The 23846-nt window shown below is 39.0% G+C and overlaps 1 protein-coding gene across 6 annotated transcripts; it reads right to left on the bottom strand.

The window, feature by feature from the left end:
* Nucleotides 1-2927: 2927 nt before the first annotated feature.
* On the bottom strand, nt 2928-23432 carry LOC145455313 (muscleblind-like protein 1). Of its 6 annotated transcripts, XM_080333271.1 has the most exons (15): nt 23230-23427; nt 21716-21783; nt 20813-20949; nt 20631-20756; nt 11542-11688; nt 10339-10459; nt 9745-9875; nt 8863-9045; nt 7765-7839; nt 7373-7408; nt 6655-6838; nt 5270-5391; nt 5126-5207; nt 3647-3700; nt 2928-3488 (listed from the first exon to the last, which is right to left on the bottom strand). In XM_080333271.1, the coding sequence occupies exons 2-15, from the start codon at nt 21720-21722 to the stop codon at nt 3397-3399; spliced, it is 1497 nt and encodes a 498-aa protein (XP_080189397.1). In that variant the 5' UTR covers nt 21723-21783; nt 23230-23427; the 3' UTR covers nt 2928-3396. The 6 variants fall into 6 exon arrangements, with proteins under 6 accessions (XP_080189397.1, XP_080189400.1, XP_080189399.1 ...); XM_080333274.1 differs by lacking the exon at nt 11542-11688 and having other exon boundaries at nt 23230-23432; XM_080333273.1 differs by lacking the exon at nt 21716-21783 and having other exon boundaries at nt 23230-23428.
* Between the last annotated feature and the right edge of the window lie 414 nt (nt 23433-23846).

Below are 23846 nucleotides of genomic sequence, written 5' to 3'. Positions count from 1 at the left end.
TTAGAATTCATTTTACAAGTCCATAGTGTCAAAAGTCTTTAATACTTTGGAAAAGTACTTTCTTTCTACTCTATAAAATTCGATGCGTCTCAGTAAAATTAGTAAAAACTATACAAAATCCGGAGTGTAAAGGTCTTTAGTACATCGGAAAAGAGTAGTTTCTATATACTTTAAAAAATTCGCTGTAAAGACTTCGACGGTTTAATAAGATTAGTATTCATTTTACAAAATCCATAGTGTAAAGGTCTTTAATACATTGGAAAAGTAGTTTTATATCTACTCTACAAAAATTTATGTGAACGCGTTCGGCTGTTTAGTAAAATTATCCACTTCACATCATTCAGCGTGAAAGTGTTCGACAGTTTAATAAGTTTAGAATTAATTTTACAAAATCCACAGCATAAAAAATCTTTAGTACACTGGAAAAGGTAGTTTCTTTCTACTGTATTAAATCCGAAGCAGTTTAGTATAATTAGTATAAATAGTACAAAATCCAGAGTTTGAAAGTCTTTGTAACATCGGAATAGTGTAGTTTTTATCTACTTTACAAAAATCACCGTAAAGACTTCCATGGTTTAACACGATTAGTTTCGTCGCCACCTTCAAGAATAAAATAAATTATGTCAACTCAAATGTTGGGAGAAAATCACGTTTTGATATCCACTGAAACTTCCTTTAATACAAAATCACTGAAGTCGGTGGTGACTATATAGTCAAAATATAATTGGAACGACATGGTTCGCGATCACGAGTAGCTAATTACAATTGCAATCTAGCACGAAATGTTTTCATAAGATGAAGTGGTTTCAGTGCTTTCATTGTAGTTTTATGCATGACGGCTTGGCCACAGACTAAAGTAAATTTTAATCCTATTCTTCGCCACAGATTTCGGTTTGGTTAAAATCCCTGGGCTAATGGATCGTTCGCACTGATTGATTAAACATTATAAAACCATATACCTGTGTTTCGATTGGCAAGGTGCGATTCCAAATCATTCGCTTTGATCCTCAAGGTGTTCAACTCTGAAATCGCATAAACACCGCTTATATAGGTGCTGGATTACCAACTTGGAATATTTTCGAGGATATGGTGCTAGAAAAAAATCAACCATGTTGTAATTAAATAGCCATGAACATTGGTGTTCTCAATCAAACATGTTCGGAGTGAATATCGTAATTCGATTCTTTCGGTTCTACCATGTGTTTATCATAAGGGAAGTATGAGAATGACGAATAACAACCCAAAAGTGGATGATCGTAAAGCATAAAATCAGAATTATAGAAATTACGGAAACAGGAGGGCCTATACATCTTTCAGATATTTTTTTCCTATTTAGGATATAACTCTATTGCTAGGGGTAGATTTATGACAGTTTCTGTGAATGTTTCGGGCTCGAATGTAGGTTACTCCAATAACATCGTTTAATAATTAGGACTAGGATAACATACCCCAGCTATCTTCAAGACAGTGGCGCGCTCATGTTCGATATTGCCGAGAATAATGATAACAGGCTACCATAGGTCAAGATTTCAACGAATTCAAGCATTATACGAGGATTCCTGAACTACCTACATCTCCGAGCAAGAACGGTAGGAATGACAAGAGTTTTGTCTGTTGGTGATTAGGCTGGATTTTAGTCAATAGCTGTAAAGTGGAAACTAGTAGGCCTAGTTGAGTTAGCTTGGCACGTTTTTGTGAAAAAAGCGTGCATGGTTGTTATAATTGAAGTCAAATCGAACTCATCTCATTTCAGAAGGTAAAAAGCAGCGACTATGTCGAATTGAGCTAGAGCTAGAGCTGAAATGTAGAAAACGGTATTTGAATTTCAATCGAAATATGTAAGTCAAGCGTAATTGCCCATATTGATATTCTCAAGTTTGAAACGTGGTGTCGGAATCGTGTATTCCCCGGCACCATCCTAGAGATTGATTACTTTAATCCATATTTCCAATCGACCAGTACTGAGCAGAGTGGAGCAAATCAATAATATAAAATTAATGAGACATTGCACTTTAAATATGTAGTGGTCGCTTATTGAAGTTGCTGGTGTGAAGTCTTTTCTCGGCAGTCATTTTCCTCATAACGTCAACGTATTTAAATTGCAGTGGAAATATATTCACGAAATGTACCATCCCACTCACTCAACCACTGTAGGATTATAGTCACTCATCATCATTCGACATGATTTTATCGAGTCACTGTGGGAACTTTTCTTTGTATTAGAATGCCTTATTTATGGCGGATATAACCTTTGACAATTTCCGATATTGCTCAAAGTTTTCAGATAAGAAGACATGTGTCTGGGACGGTTATCATTAAAAACATGGAAGCCACAAAGACAACGGAGCCCTTTCCCAGCGAGGCAGAGCGAGCTCTTGTTCAGCATCGATATGTCCACTGTCCAGGCGCCGAAAAGGCCAGCGCTTGCAGCTCAAAATATCCAATCGCCATTATCCAAACGAAAACAGTGTAATCTATACTGATACCAGGGTTACACCGAACAGTCATCGTCGCTTACGTGTTTTTCTCGTGGATATTTCATTTCCAAACTTTTATCTAAAGAAGCTAAAAACTCGATAGTTGATATAAAAACTAAAATGGAACTCAATCAATGGTCAATCATGGGCCCCGTTACTGACCCCCTCTGCATTCAAACTACTCAAAAAATCCAATCGTCATTATCCAAACGAAAACAGTGTAATCTATACTTACTGATACCAGGGTTACACCGAACAGTCATCCGCATTGTTATTGATCTTCACTGATAGCAACTAAATCTCAATATGTGTATCTAACCTTCACCGCCGAGTATAATCTCGTGTGAACCACAAGTGTCATGTGAATAAGTTGACCAGTCAAGTGAATGAGAAGCTTTCGTATTTTCGAATTGAACCATCATGTGACGTCACAATCACCTCTCGGAAAAATGCAGATTTTCATTTATTCAAAATCGAGATCACGTTGAACGCGACGAGCGGAACTATTCGCAAAAGACCGGAACTTACGACCCGCTTATGACGCACTATGCCGTCTGTGATGTCGATACTGCGTACCGGAAGCGTCGAGCGGAAGCGAGATCAAAGGAAAGCTTCAAAATGGCGTTGTGACGTTACAAAAGCGGCAGCGCGTGGAAAGTGATTGCGGGATTCCTGGCGAATTAAAATCTATTCACAAAAAATATCTACAAGTTGCGGAAATACACGCGTATGAGAGGCTTGTGACGAAACACTGTTCCGAATTGCACGGAAGATTCGGGCTTTCGGGAGAAATTCCGTTTTCGGAATTGCACGAAAATATTTGGCGAAAATTCTGGAACTCGCGGATTCTGTGTTGACGAAAACGGAGAAAAACGAAAAATGTGCGAAATTCGGAAACGAAACGGATTCGAACGAAGGGTTACAAGTACACGCGTGACGTCGCAAAGTCCGGGGGCTTCCCCTGCTCTGGGGGAGGATGAAAGTATTTGCAGCGGAATTCCGAGCAGTTGCCTGAAAAAGTGCAAACGTTTGGCTAAGAAAATCTGAACAAATTCAAATAAAGGATATTTTCAGAATGAAAAGATCCAAAAATAGAACTCGCCGACAATACCATAATAGAAAAAAATCCAAAGTTTTAAAATCCAATTTCCCAAAAATACTCCACTCACCAAAAATGGCGTCTTTGCAAACCGTGACCCGATCGTCTTTTACTTCAACAAAATCTGAATCCAGAAATTACACATGAAAGTATATACAAAAACGAAATAACATCCTTTCTACAATAAACGAAACCTACTTAACAGCTATCCAGAGCAATGCACCCGACGGCCTAGCACAATTACAAAGGAATATGTCGCAGTTTCTATTACGCTATTGTATTAGGATCAAGGCTTATCAACATCAAGTCAGATGAAATAACTTCGCTTGGAGACAAGCGCATTTGCATCAAAATACACAAGAAAAGGCCGTACTGAACGTTTGTACACATATGTGTCGATATGTTACCGATGTGCTGATAAATGTTGCAGACAGATTTGTACAAGTACAAATATAGTTGACAGACAACCGACTTACGGTTACGGGAATAACATTTTGTATAAAATAAAATGAGCAATTTAAATCAAGTTCGTGAATTTGATCGCAGAAATTTCGATGGAGCATAAAAATGACAGCAGAATATTTCTCACTCAATTAAGTCTTTCCATTAAACTTGCATTTGTCGTAATTATGCTTTGGCAGGACTCGATAATAACCACAAAATTTCTCAATTCTCAATCAATCGCAGTTTTCGATATTTGCTTTCAAGTCGTTGTCATAGGACACAGTCGCAATGACATCTCGGGGATCAGGTTGATTTTTCAAGCTTCATAGAGCTGGGCAAAATTTATGTGCAGTAAAAAAGCAGAAAAGTCTAAGATTTACTTCCTACCAAGTGAAATATTCAAGGGTAAATACAGGGATTTTAAGCTTTTCAGGGCTATAAATATCTTCTTTTCTAGAGCCAATCTGGCAAAACTAATGTGATATTCGTAATAAGCAACATAGAAACGGCTCCTAGATGTTCTGCCAAAAAAAATTAATTTGTTGTGTTATTATACATCCACCCACTGTAAATACTATGATTTGAAATGCTACATTTTGAACTTTAATTAATAACTTCGCTTCTGCAGATTAGAATCGGGCCGAATTTGTTGTACATCTTTTTCCAGCCAACCGAGCAATTTCATGTGGTAGCCAGTTAAATTCGAAAAAAAAATTATATTTATTTTAAATAAATTCAAAACTTTCTAGTACAAGAACTTAGCTTGCACTGATTGGAATTGAGCCAAAATTGGCGTGAAGCGTTTTTTTTAGGTAACCTAGCAATTTTATTGAGTAGCCAGAAAAATTGGAAAAAAACGTTATCTTTGAACAGTGGAATATAGCATCGAAATTATAATTCTAGTTGATAAATAATTTCACAGCGGCAAGGACTGCTTCATTTCAGTTCTCCAAAAATATTGAGAGAGAAAAAAAGATTGAGAACACTTTTCTAAAACAAACATGCTCGCATTCCAACAAAAATTAGTAAACCAAAAGTCTAATCGGGTGGCAATTATCAAACGAGATTCGCGTTTCGATTGCGGCCAGAGATGTCACAATAGTACCTTGCGTGACATGAACAAATCTACATCGAGGTCGAGTACATTTCCCGGACTGATAATCTCGACAGACGGTGAGCGAATTGTCCTGCGCGATTCAGAAACAACTACCAGCTGCAGAGTCGTGGCTCACATATGACTCTGAGTTACCTGGTTTTGTCCGCTGAGCAATGCCAGCGCGTTGGACACGTTGGTCTGTCCGTTGGTGGCAGAGAGAGCGGTCTGAGCGGACGACATTCCAGACGACCCGTTGTACATCGACAGAAATGGAACTGTAAACAAAAATCACTTCAATTGAATAACACTGGTCAACACAATTTTTGTTTGACTTTGATTAGACAATTAATTTCAACTCACTTTTGAGCGCTGAATTCAAAAATGACTTTGGTTTTTCTCTATCACGTCAAGTTTTTGGGCTAGGCACCCTCCGCATTGTTTCATAACCCACATAATAGCTCTACTTTTAATATTTTGTGTTTATTGTATAAAACGCTTTAAAAATCACAAGTACTGTAAAGTAAATCAATAGACTCCAAATAAACATTTGCACTGCTTTATTTGGTTGATTTAAACTGGAATTGCTTCTGCAGGAGAAATAAAGTGCGAGTTTCAGGGTCCAAATTTACGCTTTACCCATACTTTTGTGGGTTGCCTCATTTCATACTCGAGCAATAGAAAGCAAACATATGTAAGCTCCAATCTACTCTGGTATCTTATCACAATCATCTTCAGATATTGGGGGATACTTTCTCCTTGCCCATCGCTTACTATGACAAGGTTTTCCGTGAAATTATTTACATATTTCAGCTTTTTTGAATGTCCGCTGTCCGACATAAACATATGGCAGTGGCGCATCTGTATCAGGGTAACATGTTCATCCTCATTGTCTGACCCCAAAAATCAAACAATATTTCAAAGTTGACAGATATGATCCAATCGTGCTTGTTATATTGCAACAAATTCAATGTTTCTGTATTATTCACGGAGACTAACTGAGTGAGCAATTGTTACTGCCCCTATGACGTTGCCATTTTGGAGAATGCCACAGTTTAAGTCCTTTTTCAGCTAACAATAAACATTTTCCATTCACTTGAGTTGTAAATCGGGATTCCTAACTCCTCCAGCAACCCAGCGTAACAGTAACATATCATGTCAATGCCAGTATCACGCCAACACACAAAGGTAACGAAAGTAGCCCTACGATGAAAAGGGAGACATCTTCTCTCTCTTGCCAAATAATCTTTTCTCAATTCGCAAGGATGCTACAAGATTCGAATATTATTCTTCCCAATGCCTATTTCAGATCATTCAACTTGTGTTGATGGACTACTCTACGTATGATTTTAGAATGCTTCTATTTCTGCTTGATACTTTTCATTTTTTAGGCAAAAGTACGGCAGGTCTAAAACACGTAAACTGTTACTTTTACTGGAAACCTGGCGAGTAAAAAGGTTATAGTAAAATGTGTTTAGCTTTTTAGGTAGAAATAGGCTTAACATAGTTAGTGTTATGTGAGTATATTGCTTTAAATTGACCTTGGTAATACGCAGGAGCAGCTTGTTGTTGTTGTTGCTGTTGTTGTTGTTGAACAGGAAACGCGTAACTGTAGAGCGCAGGAGTCGCATTCGTCGCCGAGGTTGCCGCGGAAACTCCCTTCATGTCGATGGCCCTGCTTTTGTGGGGGGGTTGGCCCAGCGCTGTGGAGACGCTGCTGTTGGCCTGGGGTGAGGGTGGGTGAAGAAAGGAGAGAAAATGAAAGGTTACCAAACAGATCTCGCAGTAGCCGGCACAGATCGAAGCGCTGCAAATGAATCATGCTGCCTTTTTCACACCGAGCCTCTATATTACAAGCCTGGGAAATCGCATGCGAGCCAATTATGGGCCGTTCTACGCAGGAGATGCATGCACTGGAGCCAGATTGACATTTTTGGGTTTTATTCAACCAGAGATGAGCTCTGATTTTAGTCAGATTATTTTGAAGGTAGATTTAGTTTGTGACATATCATTTCCAATCATTGACCATGTACTGTACAAACTTATATGGACTGCAAGGTTTTCATCAGGAATTGTATTTATACGGGAGGGATTCGCATTTGAAAACAGTAGGTCGGCTCATCTCTGCTTTGGAACCAAATTTGAAATTTGAAAAAACTTGATCGGTAGAATTTGGAAAACGCAACCAAAGTGTTTGAAAATGATTCGATTTCACCAACAATGTAACAACAACTAAATCTCAATCCGACGGCAACTAACCAGGTCAGCGTCCAAAGGCCTTTTCAAAGAATGCCCCTGAGGTTAGGAATTGAATTGAGATGGGGACGCAGGAATTGCAGGGATGGGAATGGAGAAACAGGGGTTGAAAGAAGATGAAAGAGAGAAAAGCGGGTAAAAAGCGGGAGCAAAGCAGCAACAAAAACAAACAAAATTATTCCACTATTAAATTACATCACAGTGCAGATTCAGCGTTCATGCGTCACAATAGGCACAGATGAAATGAATTTGAAATTGATTTCCTTCTCAAATATCAGATTTCAACCATCACTGGTTTTCCAGCGGGCCTAGATTCAATTGGAGCCTAAACCTAGATCCGATATCTCTAGACAAGGATCGCGAAGGAATTGTCGTCATGCAAAAGTTGAACTCACGATGTTTGTTTGCGTCGAAGCGAGGATTGATGTCGGCAGATATTGGGATTGGTGTTGAGAAGCCCGGATCTTCGCCTGGGATGACAACAATCAATCGATATGACAATACTCGTGTTACTCAGTTGCAATATTCAAACAAACAATACATACAACAATACACAGCAGTGAACCATGCATTTCTAGAACAACTATTAAATACATTACACTAAATGAATTTGCCAACATCTATGCGCTGTTGGTTGCTATATTCATGAAAACAATCACTTTAACGCCTGACGCCATTCCAAAGTCATCAGATCATCCAGTCATGAAAAACTTGACCATATCAATCATTAAATCAGTGCTTCTTACTAAACCAAATTTCCCACTAGTCACAAAAAGCAAACTTCTTCTATACAACTAATCAGAGGCAGTCTGCTTTTCAAAGAAATACTCCAAGCACGACTCCTAGTCCTATTTTATGCTTATCATTTTACAAGACTTCTACTTCACAGTTTTCATTTTTAGGCAAAATCAATCTTAGAATTGTTACTTTTTTACTTGGAAATCGATATTTCAGCTTACCCTTGAAGTTAATTATGTCTACTTAGAATTTTAGACTACATTTACGAAAACCGGACAGTTTCCAGCTCTTTAAACAAAACTAGGCTTAGAATAATTACTTTTTCATTGACTATGAGATCTCTACCTTTTTTACGATGTTAGTGGCAGATATTTTAAACAAGTAATATTCTAGTTCAAATATAAGTGTAATTACCCTGGGATTGGTGTTAAACACGTTTAAGGACCCCAGTATCAGATATAATTGAGATGTATGTTCGTGTAATGTAAATGTCATGCATAATATATAATACAATACCGTAAAATATGTCACATAATATGTGTAATGTAATCAGATAATAGTGTATTAAAATGTATAACAAATTTCACAAAAAGTCTTTTGACGTGGTTGCATTACGATAACAATTCACTTCAACAAAAAACTTTATCATATTATGTGTGTAGATAATGTAAATGCAATGAGTACAATGCATTATGAAAATGCACATCAAATTGCACACATCAAAGTTCACAAAAGAGTCAATGGCTGAAACTGACCTGCAAGTGCGGGGGTGGGTGAAAATACTTGCACTTGTCCCTGACGCATCTGCCCTTGATGCAGTCCATGCAAACGGTGACCTTGTTGTCGTTGGGGTCGATCATGTTCCGGTCCGGGGGGTGAGCGAACCTGCATTCGTGCGGGCCCCGGGTGCAGTTGCCCCGCTGGTAGTCTCGACAAGCCTACAGAAAGGGGTTTTCAGATTTGAAATTACAGATTATGATACCGATCTCAGATTCAAGTCCCAAGAACAGAGTTTTTTCGGATCACATACATAAGGGTTGTCAAAAAAATTTTCTCAATCAAAACGTACAGAAGCGAAGCTATTACAGATAGAGCGTTGAAAATGTATTCATTTTACTTTCAACCTCATCAAACTAAAAGTTGTCTAAAAAATCAATGCATAACAAATTTGACAATCAGTAGAAGCTAAACTATTGGGGTTCAAAATTTCGCATTTACGGTGGGGTAATCTTTAGTTACCGGTAGGCCTAATAATTATTATAGAATTACCAAGCGCAAATGATATTATGTGAAACAATTTTATTGAATAGCCATTAACATTTGTGGAAAAAAGTTAAATTTTGAACAACCCGAGCGTACATAAATGATCAGAGATGCGTATGGATTTGGATTTAAAAAAAAATGAATTTCATGATTTTGGCCGGATTTGGGATCGAACGTGGAATTTGTGATGCTTCTCAATTTTCGTGATTCGGACTTTTAAACAGATTTCAGGATTATAATTATTGTAATTTAATCTCTATTACGGAACATGAGCGTGTGTGAAAATGGAAAGTGATGAGAAATTTCATGTACAAATCCAATCAAGCCTGTAGTCCAAATCTCAGGGGGTTCATCTAAAACGAAAGGTTTCAAACCTCGAGTCTATCAGCGCGTGTGATGTTGCTGATTGGTGCCGAAATGTGTCCATTGTTGTGAATCTGCAGCTGTTGGTTTGTTGGCTGAGGGTTCGCGAAATAAAACAACGGAGAATTGATCGCAATCTCCCCTGAAAAAGTTGAGATTTGATCATCATCATTGGTTTATTAGCAATTTTATCAGTTCAAAACGCCACAAAATGCGATACAATGAAAAGATAGGAAGGTGTCGAAGCGACTTGGAGTAGTCTATGGAATCAGACACCCACCTTGGCCTAGGCGATGTAAAGAGGAGGCATGCACACTGAATGAAAAGTAAAGAAGATAGCATAGAAAAAGGCAAGTGACAAAATTGGGGGAGCATGTCATGGAAGGAGAGATCGATCTAGGTCAGTCGTGGTCCTGTAATCAGAGGATGGACTGGTATTGATTCGATTCAATAATGATTTAGTCAGTGATGATCACAGATTAGAATACATTCAATAATGATTGCAGATTAGATTACATTCAATACCGATAACAGATTAGATTAGATTCAGTAATGATTACAGATCACTCAATCAAGATTAGAGATTAGATTAGATTCTGACTTACCAGTTGGCAGTAGTGTGTAGGAGGGGGTCGAGGAAAGGGGGGCCGCCTGAGAGTACATCTGGTTGCCTGTGTGGGTGAATTGGGGCAAACCTTGCACGATGGGTGGGGTTTGGTTCACAGCCTGAAATATAGAGTTTTCGTCGTTGGTAGTCAAATTCAATCGAAAGTTGTGCAAAATTACTTAAAAATCATTACCACACGAGTAGCTCAAGTTTTTGTAGCAGCCCAAAAATACTTCAAGTACAAGAGAAAAACTATCTCAAACAAGTAGGATGACTTGGTTTAAAGGCAGAAGTACAATGTAAACCTACTTGAGTGCTGGGAAAAAAGTAGCAGCTACTGAAGTAGAAGACGCTTCGTTGCTGACACTGACAACCTCTGGTGATTTGTTACGTGGCGACATTCACTGACGTCAATGGGAATGTTACTTACGAGGAATCGTAAAATAGTCATTTCGTGAAACATTAATCTCCACAAACACACAAAATCGCCCATAAATTACATTCCTTGTGACAACCGAAGCCTGGCAATTCTAGTTGAGACGAATTGGAACGAAATGTGAAATGTTTCTTGGATTTAATTCTAATAATGATCAAATTTCTGGCAAGCCTGAAAATGCTACAAGAGAACTGTATAGTGCAAAACGAGTCAAGCTTGCTGTACAGACATTTGTCACTCTCGTGTTCACGAGAACCAACTTTGATTTGGAATGTACAGAACATAATTGTTGTTAATTTATAATCCACTCCAATTCACAATGTATCTACGACTGAAAGCTACAACCTACAGCCTGACTCGCACAACTAGATAAGAGAAATTGTTGTTTGTGTTGTTCATGGTGTTTGCCGACTACAATGGTCCTTTATACCAGGCCAATTTTCTTTATTTTTATTCTGGACCTGCCGACTTGTAGCACAGCCCACTTCTAGGCTTTTTTAAGACACCGCTTACGCGAATTAGATGGCGAGGAGGAGCCTGGATAAACCTCCAACACTTAGGTTGGAATTCTGGACATTTGCTGCATTTCTGGTTCGGAATTTCATCAATTCTGATTCTAATCAAATTTGGAAAAAAAACTGTTTATCTATCATTCGAATTCTAATCTGATTTGGAAAATATGAAAACATTCAAGCTGTTCAACTCTGGTGAGTGGTGCCAAGTCAACACAGGGCAGATATGATTCTAAAATGGGGATAAACGAACCGGCTGCGGCGCTTGCAGGACTGTCTGTGGCATCATCGACAACATGGCTCTTTGCTGGATGAGATTGTTGCGTCCGTTTATTTCAAGCTGCTGTTTGAGATGGTTGGGCGGGTGAAGGTATTTGCAAGATTCTCGCGAGCAGCGGCCCTGGAACGCAACACAGGACGGTCAGACAGACGCACATTGTTATGGACGAATGCTAGATTCACATTCAACCCCGACTTGTAAAACAACTACTGTTTTTTTGAGTAGTTCTAGTTGTAGTGGTAGCAACAGATATCGAAAAGTGAGCCGTTTTAGTTCAAGTTCTAATTGCAAATCCTGAAACGTGAGTAGTTCTAGTTCTAGTTCTAATTGCGAATTTTGAAAAGCGAGTAGCTCTAGCTCTAGTTCTAGTTGCGAGTTTTTAAAAGTGACTAGTTCTAGTTCTAATTACGAGTTCTAGTTCTAGTTCTAGTTGCGAATTTTCAAAAGGGAACAGCTCTAGTTCTGGTTGCTCGTTTCTAATAGTAAATAGTTTTAGTTCTAATTTCGACTTTTGAAAAATGAGTAGTTGTAGTTCTATCGCATTTTGAAAACCCAGTTGTTTTCAAAAGTCCGCAACTCACCTTTGATTGCGCGATAATTACGACGGCGATGCAAAATTACACTCAGCTACAAAAATAAAGCTGCCAAGAACAATAAAACAAAATCCGTTTCATCGCCAATTTCCGATATCGATGATAAGCCTGTTGTTTTAAAACCCCAATTTCCGACCGACCACTCGACGCGCCCTAATTACGTACATGTTCCCGTGAACAAACATCGGGAAATCCACGAGTGGTAAATTAGCAGTTCCTGATTACGCGGAAAATTTACCGCCGTTTGTGTAAACCGCCGATTCAGCGATATCAGAACAAATCAGGGTTGCGTCGAACTACAACTTGAGGCGAGAATTCTGCATTTTAGCAATTTCGAAATCACTCCCAGCCCCGTGCGTCACCGGAAAAGGTTTGAGAAACACTGCGTTACAGCAATTGATACGACACAGAATAATTGAAGTGATAGTACCGCCAAAAATACGTTACATTGTTTTGGCGTCGTGATGAGTGGGATATCGGAATTTGCGACTCGACGGGGCCGTCAACTCGATATAATCGAATCTGACTAATTAGAGATAGATGGCGGCAATCTAATTTTAGTTTAACTTTTGAAGTATTTCTCTACTCTCATTATAATTCTAACAACATATCTGCTTTTACTGAAAATGCCACAGGAGAACTGTATCGCGCGAAACGAGTCGAACTCGATTTTGTCGCATTTCTTTCTGGTTAGGAATGGAATTAAATTTCCAAGTTTGCGCGATTTCAACAATTCTAGTTCTGATCTCATTTGGACATTTGGACAAGCCGAAAATTTTCTAATTGAGCGACTCAGGCTCACATTGCAACTAGGCCGCGAAACCACGAAAGCCGAACGCGGTCGTGACGCGACAATTCCGCTTGAATTTCCGCTTGATTTACGAACATTGAATAGCAAGGGCGTCGCCTGCTTTCGAGCAGAACGCGGTTTGCAAACCGGCCGTGAACGTCGCGATTAAAACGCAGAGATGAACGCGGATTCATATATTTAAAGAACGCCGATTTCGTCAATTTGGACAAAATTTTGATACTTTCCAATTTTTGTGATACTTTTAATCAAATTTCAGTCGCTACCCGTTTTAAACTCGGTTGTAGATATGATTTCATGATATATTCCCGCTGAAATATACATAGTATTTCGGAATTCAATTAGATATTGAAGTTCTGTACCTCCAAGAAGCTCTTCAAAATTATATATGAGACAAAATCAATTCAGGATTTGGACTGCGATTTCAATCTCTGGTCGGTAGCCGTTATAATATATCACGAACTCGTCATTAATCTAGGTTAGGATCAACGAACTAGCCCCAAATATGAGTGTGTCGTGAATTTAACCCAACCTAGAATAATCGCAGCTTCCAAAAACCGAGAACTTCTCAACGGACGACTCAATCCTGCACTGACTATCACGATTATGACGACACAGCGCGTAGACAAGTTGAAAATCGCGAACCTTTGTTTACTTTGACTGTCGCCCTTTACGTTAACCCTTGCCACGCCGCGCACGTTTCTACAGCAGTTCTTATAAATCAGCACATATCTTGGCTGCAAATACGCCGCATTCCATGCCTGGTTTAACTCCGCCTTTTCATAACAATGTCGCGTTCTGATCCCGAAGTTAAGCTTAAAGTTGATCGCGCGATTGCTTGTAGAAGGTTAACGGAGAGCGAAAGATTCAGCAGCAGATTCTAGCAAACAAACCATTTGTTTACCACAGACGCCTATAATGACGGACTAATCAGGAGATACGAAATAGTGTTGATGTACATAGTCCACACGCACCAACCCCATGAAACCAAGATGATTTTGTTGTGGCATTCGTTATGTTATATTTTAGGGCCGGGCGCAATCAATTGATTACTAATTCCATTGATTCGAGGCGACTAGATGATTTTTCCGAGTACCGGTACTGCAACGATACGCTACTAGCCATTACGAGTTGATTTATCAACGAAAATTAGACTTTCGACAGTATTTTCCACTGTGAAAGTCTTGAAGCCTTGATTGGCCGTATCGCAGCATACAGAACAAAAAGAACATGCAGTACAACGCCACAGATGACCTTTACGCGATGTATAACTAGCATTGTATTCTCTGTGGTAGCATAACGGGTGCGTAGTTGAACGTTCCAAATCATTCACACTACGATAACGTTGCGTTAAAGATGCGTTTACTGCAGTGTCGGTGATTTGCTGCAGATTACATATATTCTTATGAATCAACATCGTTTTGTTTCATCCTAGCATGTCAAGCCTAGCCCAGCAGCGGCCTACACAATGAAATATCGTTAATGTGTTTCTACTGAATAAATACTACAGTCGGTATAGCGAATGCTCGAGATTACCGGACCAAGACCTGATACATCTTATATTCTCTGCATTACTTTTCATTCAGTGTGTATGCCTCTTATTTACTTCGCCTAGGCTAAGGTGGGTGACTGATCTTAAAGGCTACTCCAAGTTGTTTCGACACCTTCCTATCTTTTCATTGTATCGCAGTCTTGTGGTGTTTTGAAACGATGAAATTTATAATAAAACTGATACTGATACCACCATTTACATTACAACACTTGTCAGCAAAGATCTTCAAGCATGTAAAAGGCGTAGAATAGATTCCGTGCCACGCATTTCAATGAAACATTATAAATTACGCGTGTACCTTTCCAAAAGACTTCCGAGAATAGATTTACTCTGGAACAGCGTCAAGCCCGTCCATCGCATTGAAATGATGTTTAAAAGTGTAAATACATGGTGTACTGTGTCGAATCTATTCAACTGCGTGCGCTTTATGCAACTTTATATCAAGCGGAGATTTTATCCATCGTTATTCTATAAATTGCATCAGATGCAGAGAAGGTCAAAGTTGTCATGATCGCTACTCCAGTGGAAGTAGAAGTAACGCAATTAATTTCTGCTCGAGTACAAGTTGAAGTAGCCAATTCCGAGTCCAACTTGGATAAAAATCACGACCAAAAATTTTTCTTCAAATTAGATTGCAATTAGAATTACAGCAACAAAGTTTTTTTTTAAATAAGATTAGAATTGGTATTACAGCTACAAAGTATTCTTCAAATCAGATTAGAATTAGTATTACTGCAACAAAGTTGTTTTTTTAATAAGATCAGAATTGGTATTACAGCTACGTTTTCTTCAAATTGGATTACAATTAGAATTACAGCAACAAAGTTTTTTTTAAAATAAGATTACAATTAGAATTACTGCAACAAAGTTTTTTTTTAATAAGATCAGAATTGGTATTACAGCTACAACGTTTTCTTCAAATTGGATTACAATTAGAATTACAGCTACAAAGTTTTCTTCAAATTAGATGACAATTAGAATTACAGCTACAAAGTTTTTTTCCAAGTAATATTAGAATTAGTATTACAGCTACAAAGTATTCTCCAAATTAGAGTACAATTAAGACTAATAATAGATTTTGTTTTTGTTCACCAAAATCTTGCAAAGATCATAACGTTTTAGGTTTAAGAACCGAGCTAATCATATATCAGTGATGTGACGTAACATAACGACCACGCGCGGTATCGAATATTGTAGTATGACAAAATAAACGGAAGAAGCCTTCAAATCGCGCCCTGCCTCAACTCGAAGCCTCCTCAAGTAGTTCTGACTCTAACGTGTGTGTTTAGCAGCTACAAATCAATGGCTAGTCGTTCACAGTTGGCCGAACGCGCTCCTTGCCCACTGCTCGAGTCGCTCTCGAGATTCTACAGGCTTTTCAACGGACTCAGAGTCAAGAGCTTGCAGAATGTTGGAGTGGGAAGCCAAGCCAGCAGCGAGGGTTATATTAAACGGAATCAGGCAGCTAGACGACACACTTTTGGCTGACAACTTGCGTAGCTATGGTGCAGAGTGGTGACATTACAACCACGTTAGCAGGAAAAACGAGGATTTACGAGGGATTTATACTTCAAATAACTACTCTACAGATACTGGGCTTAATAAATCAAGGTAAACGCAGACCTGCGACTAGTATCTTATTACAACCAAATATAAATCGCGTTTTTGAGCGTCGGACCTGTGAAGTTTTTGAATACTAATCATGTTAATCTCTCTTTACAGATGCTAGTAATTCTTTATTATGTTTATTAAATAAAGGTAAACATAGTATGTTTGTGTATGAATATGATTATCACGCCATAGTAGTGTGAAGGTTAAAATATGTACCTTATATGCGAAAAATACAAACTATACAACGCCAGATCGACGTTTTCCTACGCTGTCAGCTTCTTCCTCAGCTCGCTTCGTTATTAATCGAAGCTAGTTAGGAAGTAGGTCCTTGCGTTGGAGCCATTCCACGACAAACGCTGCCTGAAAGCCATCTCAACCTACGCCAGAACTACATAATTCTAGTTGTCAAATTAGAGCGAGTTGCCGGTAATGTAGCTCTAATCTAATTTGTGAAATGGTTCTATGCTCGTTCTTAGGACAATCGACTCCGATTCGGTATGAAGTGAACACGCGTTTTGCTGTATTTTCTTTCAATTTTATGGCTTTTGCGAATCCAGAATCCAGCCATTCTAATTGTAATGTAATAACAATAATAAAGAGAAAGTAATTTCTTTAAATTTTCAAGTTTTTTGCGAATTCAATCATTCTACTTCCAATCTAATTCGTAAAAGCTGCGAACGTATAAGTCGCGTAACTGTGCGTCCAACCAACTAGCTCTAGCTGCTGCGACTGAAACAGTTTGGAAGGCAGAGTGTCAGAAAGAGCGGAAACGCGCGAACGAAGCAACTTATTCGCGTCAATCAACTCCGTTGAAATTGCATGAAACGACTCCACATTTCCGGACTTATTTCAATCGAGAAACTCACGACGCTTCTCGGGAAACGAGGATTCGCGGTTATAACATCATAGAATGGTCACGCTTTGCCAATATATGGGATAACTTACCGTCTAATGTCCGTGATTTAGCTTCCTGTGGGTTCAAAAGACAATGTCTCGACTCACTGCTCTCAAACTAACGCTAAATTGTATTTGCAATCACCTTATAACAGGGCAAGTTTTTGCAACTTTTGCAACTTTTTTTTACAGCTTCCGGCAGCTTCCTAAATACTCGTAAGATATGTAGAATGCTGTTTTAATCTGTTTGAAGGAATCTTATAGTGAAACTTTTTGAAACTTTTGTCCAAATTTTTCATGCAACTTTTTGCAACATTTTGCAATTTTTTCGATTTTTCATGAAAGTATTTTCGATTTTGGTGAAATACACGACCAAATTCGACTGAAACACCGTAAATCAGCACCGAAGTAAGGCTGAGTAACGAACTGAGCCGGAAAATTGACCTTTTTTTTTTAGTCAACCGAGCAAAATGTGGTCAAAATGCAAGTTCTGCAAATTTTTTCGAAAATAAATGAATAATTGCAACTTTCCACGTTTTAATTGCAACCAAACCTTGCCCTACTTATAAGTATATGCATTTATTTTCTTATCGTTCGGCAATGTTGTATGCCGTTGTTGTTGTTCCTACGCCTCTATCTTCATTTATTTTCATTAGCTAATCTAAAGCTATGCGGGTAACAACTTCTGTGTGAGTTGCTTTTGATCTGGGCGTATCGATTTTGATGACTATGTTTTACCGAGCCTCCCGTCATTTTTGCTTTGTACGTTATTGATATCCGCCTTTACAAATAAAGATTCCCAGTAATTGCTAGACTTGCTGACAGAGTTTAACAACTTGAAAATTTTCAGCTATTCAAAATAAGATTTGAATTAGAATTAGAGGTACACAGCATTTTCCAATATATACTGGAATTAAAATTACAGCTATACGGCCTTTTTTCAAATTAGATTAGAATTATAGCTACACGGTTGTTTGCAAATTAGATTAGAATTAGAATTAGGGCATAGAGACATTTAACAAATTAGATTAGAATTGTATTACCGGCATTTTTCTCTTATTTAATCTAATTAGACAACAAAAAATGCCGGTAATCCAGTTATAATCTAATTTGTGAAATGTTTCTATGCTCTAATTCTAATTCTAATCTAATTTCTGGGTTTCTGCGAATGCCACAGGAGAACTGTATATAGCGAAACGAGCCAAGCTTGCTGTACAGACATTTGATATTCTCAATGCCACGAGAATGCATCATGATTTAATGTTAACGGAACTTTTCAGGAAGTTTTCAGTTTTCAAGTTTTCAGGAATTCAGAAACTGTAATTCCGATCTAATTTCGAAAAATGTGTAGCTTTCATTGTAATTTTAATGTAATTTGGAAATAACTCGGTAGTTATAATTCTAATTCTACTTCAATATGGTAAAACCTTTGTAACTGTAATTCTAATCTAATTTGGAAAAGTTGGAAATTTTCTAATTGTCAATGTCTGATTCTGGAACATCCTACTATTTTTTGCGTAACTTGCTAAGATAGACGTTTTGTAAATAGGCAAAGGACTTTTTATAATTCGGATTTTGAAAGTAGATTGTAATTCTTGAAGTAGTTTCCGATTAACTGCCCAAGAGTACGCGACTCCTCGAACGAACCTACTTCTGAAACTACCACTACTTTTCAGGATTCTGCTAGAAGATAAATCCGGAACAAGTCTCGCGCGACATCGCGCGCGCCGGATATAGCGCAGCGCTTGACGTTATGGCGGTTATTCATTATTCATGTTGACAGCAAACAACGGAAAATGCGAATATTTTGAAGAAAATCGATCGATTACGACGCGTCTTGAGGCGCTTGTCGCCATGGCGATGATTGTTTGTTGCAATCCCTGTTTATTTTCTCGCTAAGCTTACAGCGATGCTGTAAATTCTTCGCGCGATTTTGTCTGTGTTATCTATTTCTGCGGTCTCACTAATTTTAGTCAAATAAAACATCTTCAAATATATTATACAACAAGACAACCGCGTTTACTGAAGGTCGGTGCTGATGTGAGTCAGCTCAAAACTGGAATCAATTTAGAAATATCAATAATTGCTTGTGACGATCAGTGCATGGTATGGTATGGTATGGAAATTTCCAAGTAAAATCATTTCCATATTTCCATACTTTTGGATTGCAAAATCGATTGCATACTTCAGAAAATCATTCACCGACAGGTCTAAGTTCATATCTCAAATTGCGACTCTGACTCACACACCCCAGTAGACATATATATGACCCAGCACACATTGGCGGGGGAATCGGCAAACGGCAATATATTTGATACGCTGTCGCAAAATCCCTAAAGGAGCGACATAGATTGTGGTGTAAGATATATTCAAATGGGGAAACTCCTTTGTTTTATGCAATTTTGCAGATAATATATCTCTAATAATATCTCAATAGTTACACATGTCATTAGATTTTGTTCCGAACCCTAAATAGTCCCGTATATATTTTACGTTCCGTCTTCGATGATTAGGACACCTACATCGATGACACATGACGCAAAGAATTTGGGGATAGATTTGGTGCATCATGATGAGTTAAAATGGATAGTTTTATCCAAGATAATCATAATATAAACGCCGGATAATTTCCGCACATTAAGAGTATTATCTGAGATGTTGGAAAGTATGGAAAAAGTATCAAATACGGTACGGAAGAATGTTGCTATGGTAAGGAAAATTATAAGTATGGTATGGAACGAGTGAAGCGGGTGGAGTATGGAGATTTCCCATTCCATAACATAACCTGGTGACCATATTGAAGCAACATTCAAGTTCCAAAAGCATACTGTGTCAGGACTTGACTGCAAAAGAGCCGCGACAATATCAATTTATCCACTCATACTGAAGTGTATAGGGCCACACGCTATCAAATTCAGATTATATAACCGATAAAACGATAACTTGATAACAAATCACGATAGCGCAGGTCACGTTCAACTCCGGGCGAGAAATTACACCAGCAATGAACTCGCTAAGACTTAAACTGAGTTTAGCGAAGAAAATGTGGTTGAGATATAACGTCATTACGACTGTAGACACAATACCTGCCTGCCAATCACCCGTCTCAGATAGAGGTACGATGAAATAAACTTAACGAGTTTCAATCTACCCTTACTGCAGCCTCTAGTACGGACGCACGGTCGCACGTACCAATGTACTAATGCCATTTTCGTTGTATCACGGAATATTGTAGGGCCAAACATAGTTCTGGCCTTGAAGGACGTGCTTCTCATTGGTTTGACGTCACGCCAGCCTAATTACGATCACCTTGCTCGAAGATAGAGCCTCATTACACAGAGCCTCAATTTACGTCATTAGATTACCTACAATTCGCCGTGAGTGAATAACTGAATATACTCGTATTTTTGATTTTGTGCGTTGCGGTTTTTTCAAAACTTGCGATATAGTGTGATTAGGTGTAGTCGCCTCGTATGGGCACTCACGTCAATTTGTCTATTGCTACGAAAACGTAAAATGATATTTGATGTGATGTAGAACGGGCATTATATTATTTGTGATACACCTATGGCTGGAGCCTGCGAATAACCTTCTTACAACCAACCTTGAGCGCGTCAAAGCAAGCGATCACTTTCCCGTCCGCCATGATCTGTAAATTGCGGGCCGGGTGCGCGTATTTGCACTCCTCAGCTGTGCGGGAACAAGCGCCGCGCTGGTACTCCCGACAAACCTGCACAGAGCGATCTAGTTGGAATTTTACTGCAGATGTGCAATGCGAGAACTGACCTCGAGTTTGAGCCATTCGGGATCGCGCAAAGTCGGCAATTGTTGCATTGCGGGCAGACTGCCGATGGTAACGTGGCCGGATGTGACGTCGACAGACAATGCATTCGGGTCAGTGGGTGATGGGAGTATTGGTCGTGCTGAGAAAAATGATTGCCGCATTGAATTGAAATCAATGATTGCGTTTTTTTTTCAGAAAATACCAAAATTAATGAATTGAAATCAATGATTGCAGCAAAAATCCGAATGCGATCGGTACATTTAATTGCAATTCCCGATTGCCGAAAAGACAAAAGCCGCATGCAATTAAAATTAAATTGCCGCAAAAATACGAGTGATAGTCGCCTTGCAAATATAGGCAATGTTTTCAGACTACTTCCGCTTGTTTTTAGCCAAATCTACTTTATTGAAAATCCGGATTTTAAAAGGAAGGAAGTAGTTTTGTGATGGATTTTAATGGTCATGCCAAAAACAGCAATTGTAATTTATCATTGCCGCAAAAACATACAAGCTATTGTCGTATTTAATGGCATTAAGAATTGCACCAAAAACCAACAAAATCTCGAAAAGTGAGATAGATTGAGAAAAAGAGGTGGTCAAATTTGCAAATTTGGCCAAATTTCACCAAATCGTAATTGGGAAAGTAGAAAGTAATTTTTAGATAAGTTTACATTACTTTTATATCCGATTTATCGCAGTAACTGAATATCTTTTCCGCGATCATATCTATCTTTAGTGCCATTATTAATGCTAAAAGCATGCGACCTCTCGATCAATTTCAGTCTTTTATACCACTGACTCGAGTACTTATCATAATTATTCTACTTGTTGAAGTAGTTTTGACACGTCTTTTACAAGTAGCTACGCTACAAGCACGAAACAACCGAAATAGAATCGAATACGTACTGGTCATGATGAAGCAAATTACGATGCAGAGATCAAAATGAAGCAGCAGCGAAGCAGAAAAAGCAGATCTGGAATCATAAACGGTTTCAAATCAGCATCCGTGACGTCACACCCGTCGCAAACTTGTCAAATCAAAATACAGTCCATTCCGCTTAATTCGGACACGGGATGACCCGGACCATCGATTTATTCGGCCAGAATGCTGAGCAACGGAAAAAGTAAAAATTGCACGTTAAGTCGGACGCAGGCTCGCAATTTCTTCTGTTAGGCATCGAGTTTATTATTTCATGTAACATGCATATACAGTTTGAAATTCATATTTAATCTCTGTCCGATAGCATGGCAATCCGATCCTAGAGAACGTGAGCCAACACACATTAATAATAATAATGCTAGCAGGCTTGGGCACAATAAGCAGTAATCCGTACGTTTGAAGACTTTGAACGAGATGAGCGATTGTAAAGAAACACTGACGATCCCCGCAGTAACAATCGACAATCGACTCATACAAAGCAGTGTCAGCTTCATAGTGGCTTTTAATTGGTTACAATGCGTGCATCTTGAAGAACAGATTGGTACTGACAGGTTTTGCAGAAAATTTTAAATTTCTCACTAAAGTAAGCGAAGAAAAAAAGAACAGACGCTGCCTTGACATGCGGCGCAGTTGGTTAAGCACTGCAGTCACGAGACGGACGTAAGTGGGTTCCGAATCGGGTGTTTCTCTAGGCTCCACATCGCCGATCTCGCTACTACGGTAGCGCATTGAAATGGCGCAGACGGAAAGTGAGCCTCAAGTCGGCAGCAGCGACCGCGATGTGGCGCGTGGGAGAGAGAGACTGACATTGTGGGAGCAAGAATGAAAAAGTCGTCCACAAAAATTACGAAGTCAAGCAAATACGAGAAATTCGTGTCGTGGCGCACACAGCCCGAAAAAGGCGATACCGTTGCGTTTTACCAATGATTATAGCAATAATTTGTTGAATAGTTTGGTATGTAAAATACTCCACAAAAATTACGAAGTCAAGCAAATACGAGAAATTCGTGTCGTGGCGCACACAGCCCGAAAAAGGCGATACCGTTGCGTTTTACCAATGATTATAGCAATAATTTGTTGAATAGTTTGGTATGTAAAATACTTTACAACATAACTAATCTGATGGTGTAACTGGTGTGTATTTCATGTGATCCGTGCCAATTACTTGAGTATAGCGCTGCTGCAGTTCATTGATCCCGCAACAGTGTCGAGATATCGCAGTGGCATAATCCATAGCTGCACAGAACCCACAGAATTCCTACCCAAGTGTTGAAGGTTTATCTAAGGCTCCTCCTAGGCATATCATCCGTGTAAGCGGTGTCTTATAAAGGCCTCGAAGTGGGCCGTGCTACAAGTCGGCAGTTACGGATTAAAAATGAGGAAAGTGGCCTGGTGGAAATGACCGTTGTAGCCGACAGACACCAAAAGTGTCCGAATGAAACAAAGCAGACTGTAAACGAATTCATTTCTTGCAACTCACCAGAGACGCGTGTAATGAGGGCCTACCTGCCCGGCTCTTGACCGACACTCAATCAATCTTGTTAACGGCCGCGGCGGATTAGCTGAGAAGCGTTGTAGCTATGGCGATGCGAACTACGACCCTACATGCATGCCATTTTGCTGATAGCTAAAGCTGCAAATGGTCAAAAATCTGAAACGGATTGTCAAACAGATCATGATAAAAGCCACGGAGAACTTGAAACTGAAAACTGTAGAGATTGCGAACGTAATTCTACATGAGCTGATCAATTGTTCAGATTTAGAATCGGGATGATAGCTACATAATCAGATCGTAATGAGAATGAGTGATTTCGCGAAAACGTGGACACTTCATTAAATTCCGAACTAGAAAGAAATACAACGAAAAGCTGCAAATCCTCCAACAGACTCTGTTGATCTGAAGTTGTAAATCCACGAAAACTTGTTTAGATATTAGTTGCCTCGCCGAACCATTTTCCGATTTAGATCGCAGTCAGGGAACAACTTATTTCCAACTCTGGTAAATCGAACTCAATGCGAGCAATAGTTGAGCCCATAAGCTCGTGATTCTCATAAGTACGAGAACGGCTCGTTCCCGCCCCCACACATCGTGATGAG

This window comes from Botryllus schlosseri, chromosome 14 (assembly GCF_051294905.1).
Source record: "Botryllus schlosseri isolate E-star chromosome 14, Bs_hap1, whole genome shotgun sequence".
Classification (NCBI taxonomy): Eukaryota; Metazoa; Chordata; class Ascidiacea; order Stolidobranchia; family Styelidae; genus Botryllus; species Botryllus schlosseri.
The sequence above is the reverse complement of the archived record's forward strand: the minus strand, read 5'-3'. Positions and strand labels throughout refer to the sequence as shown.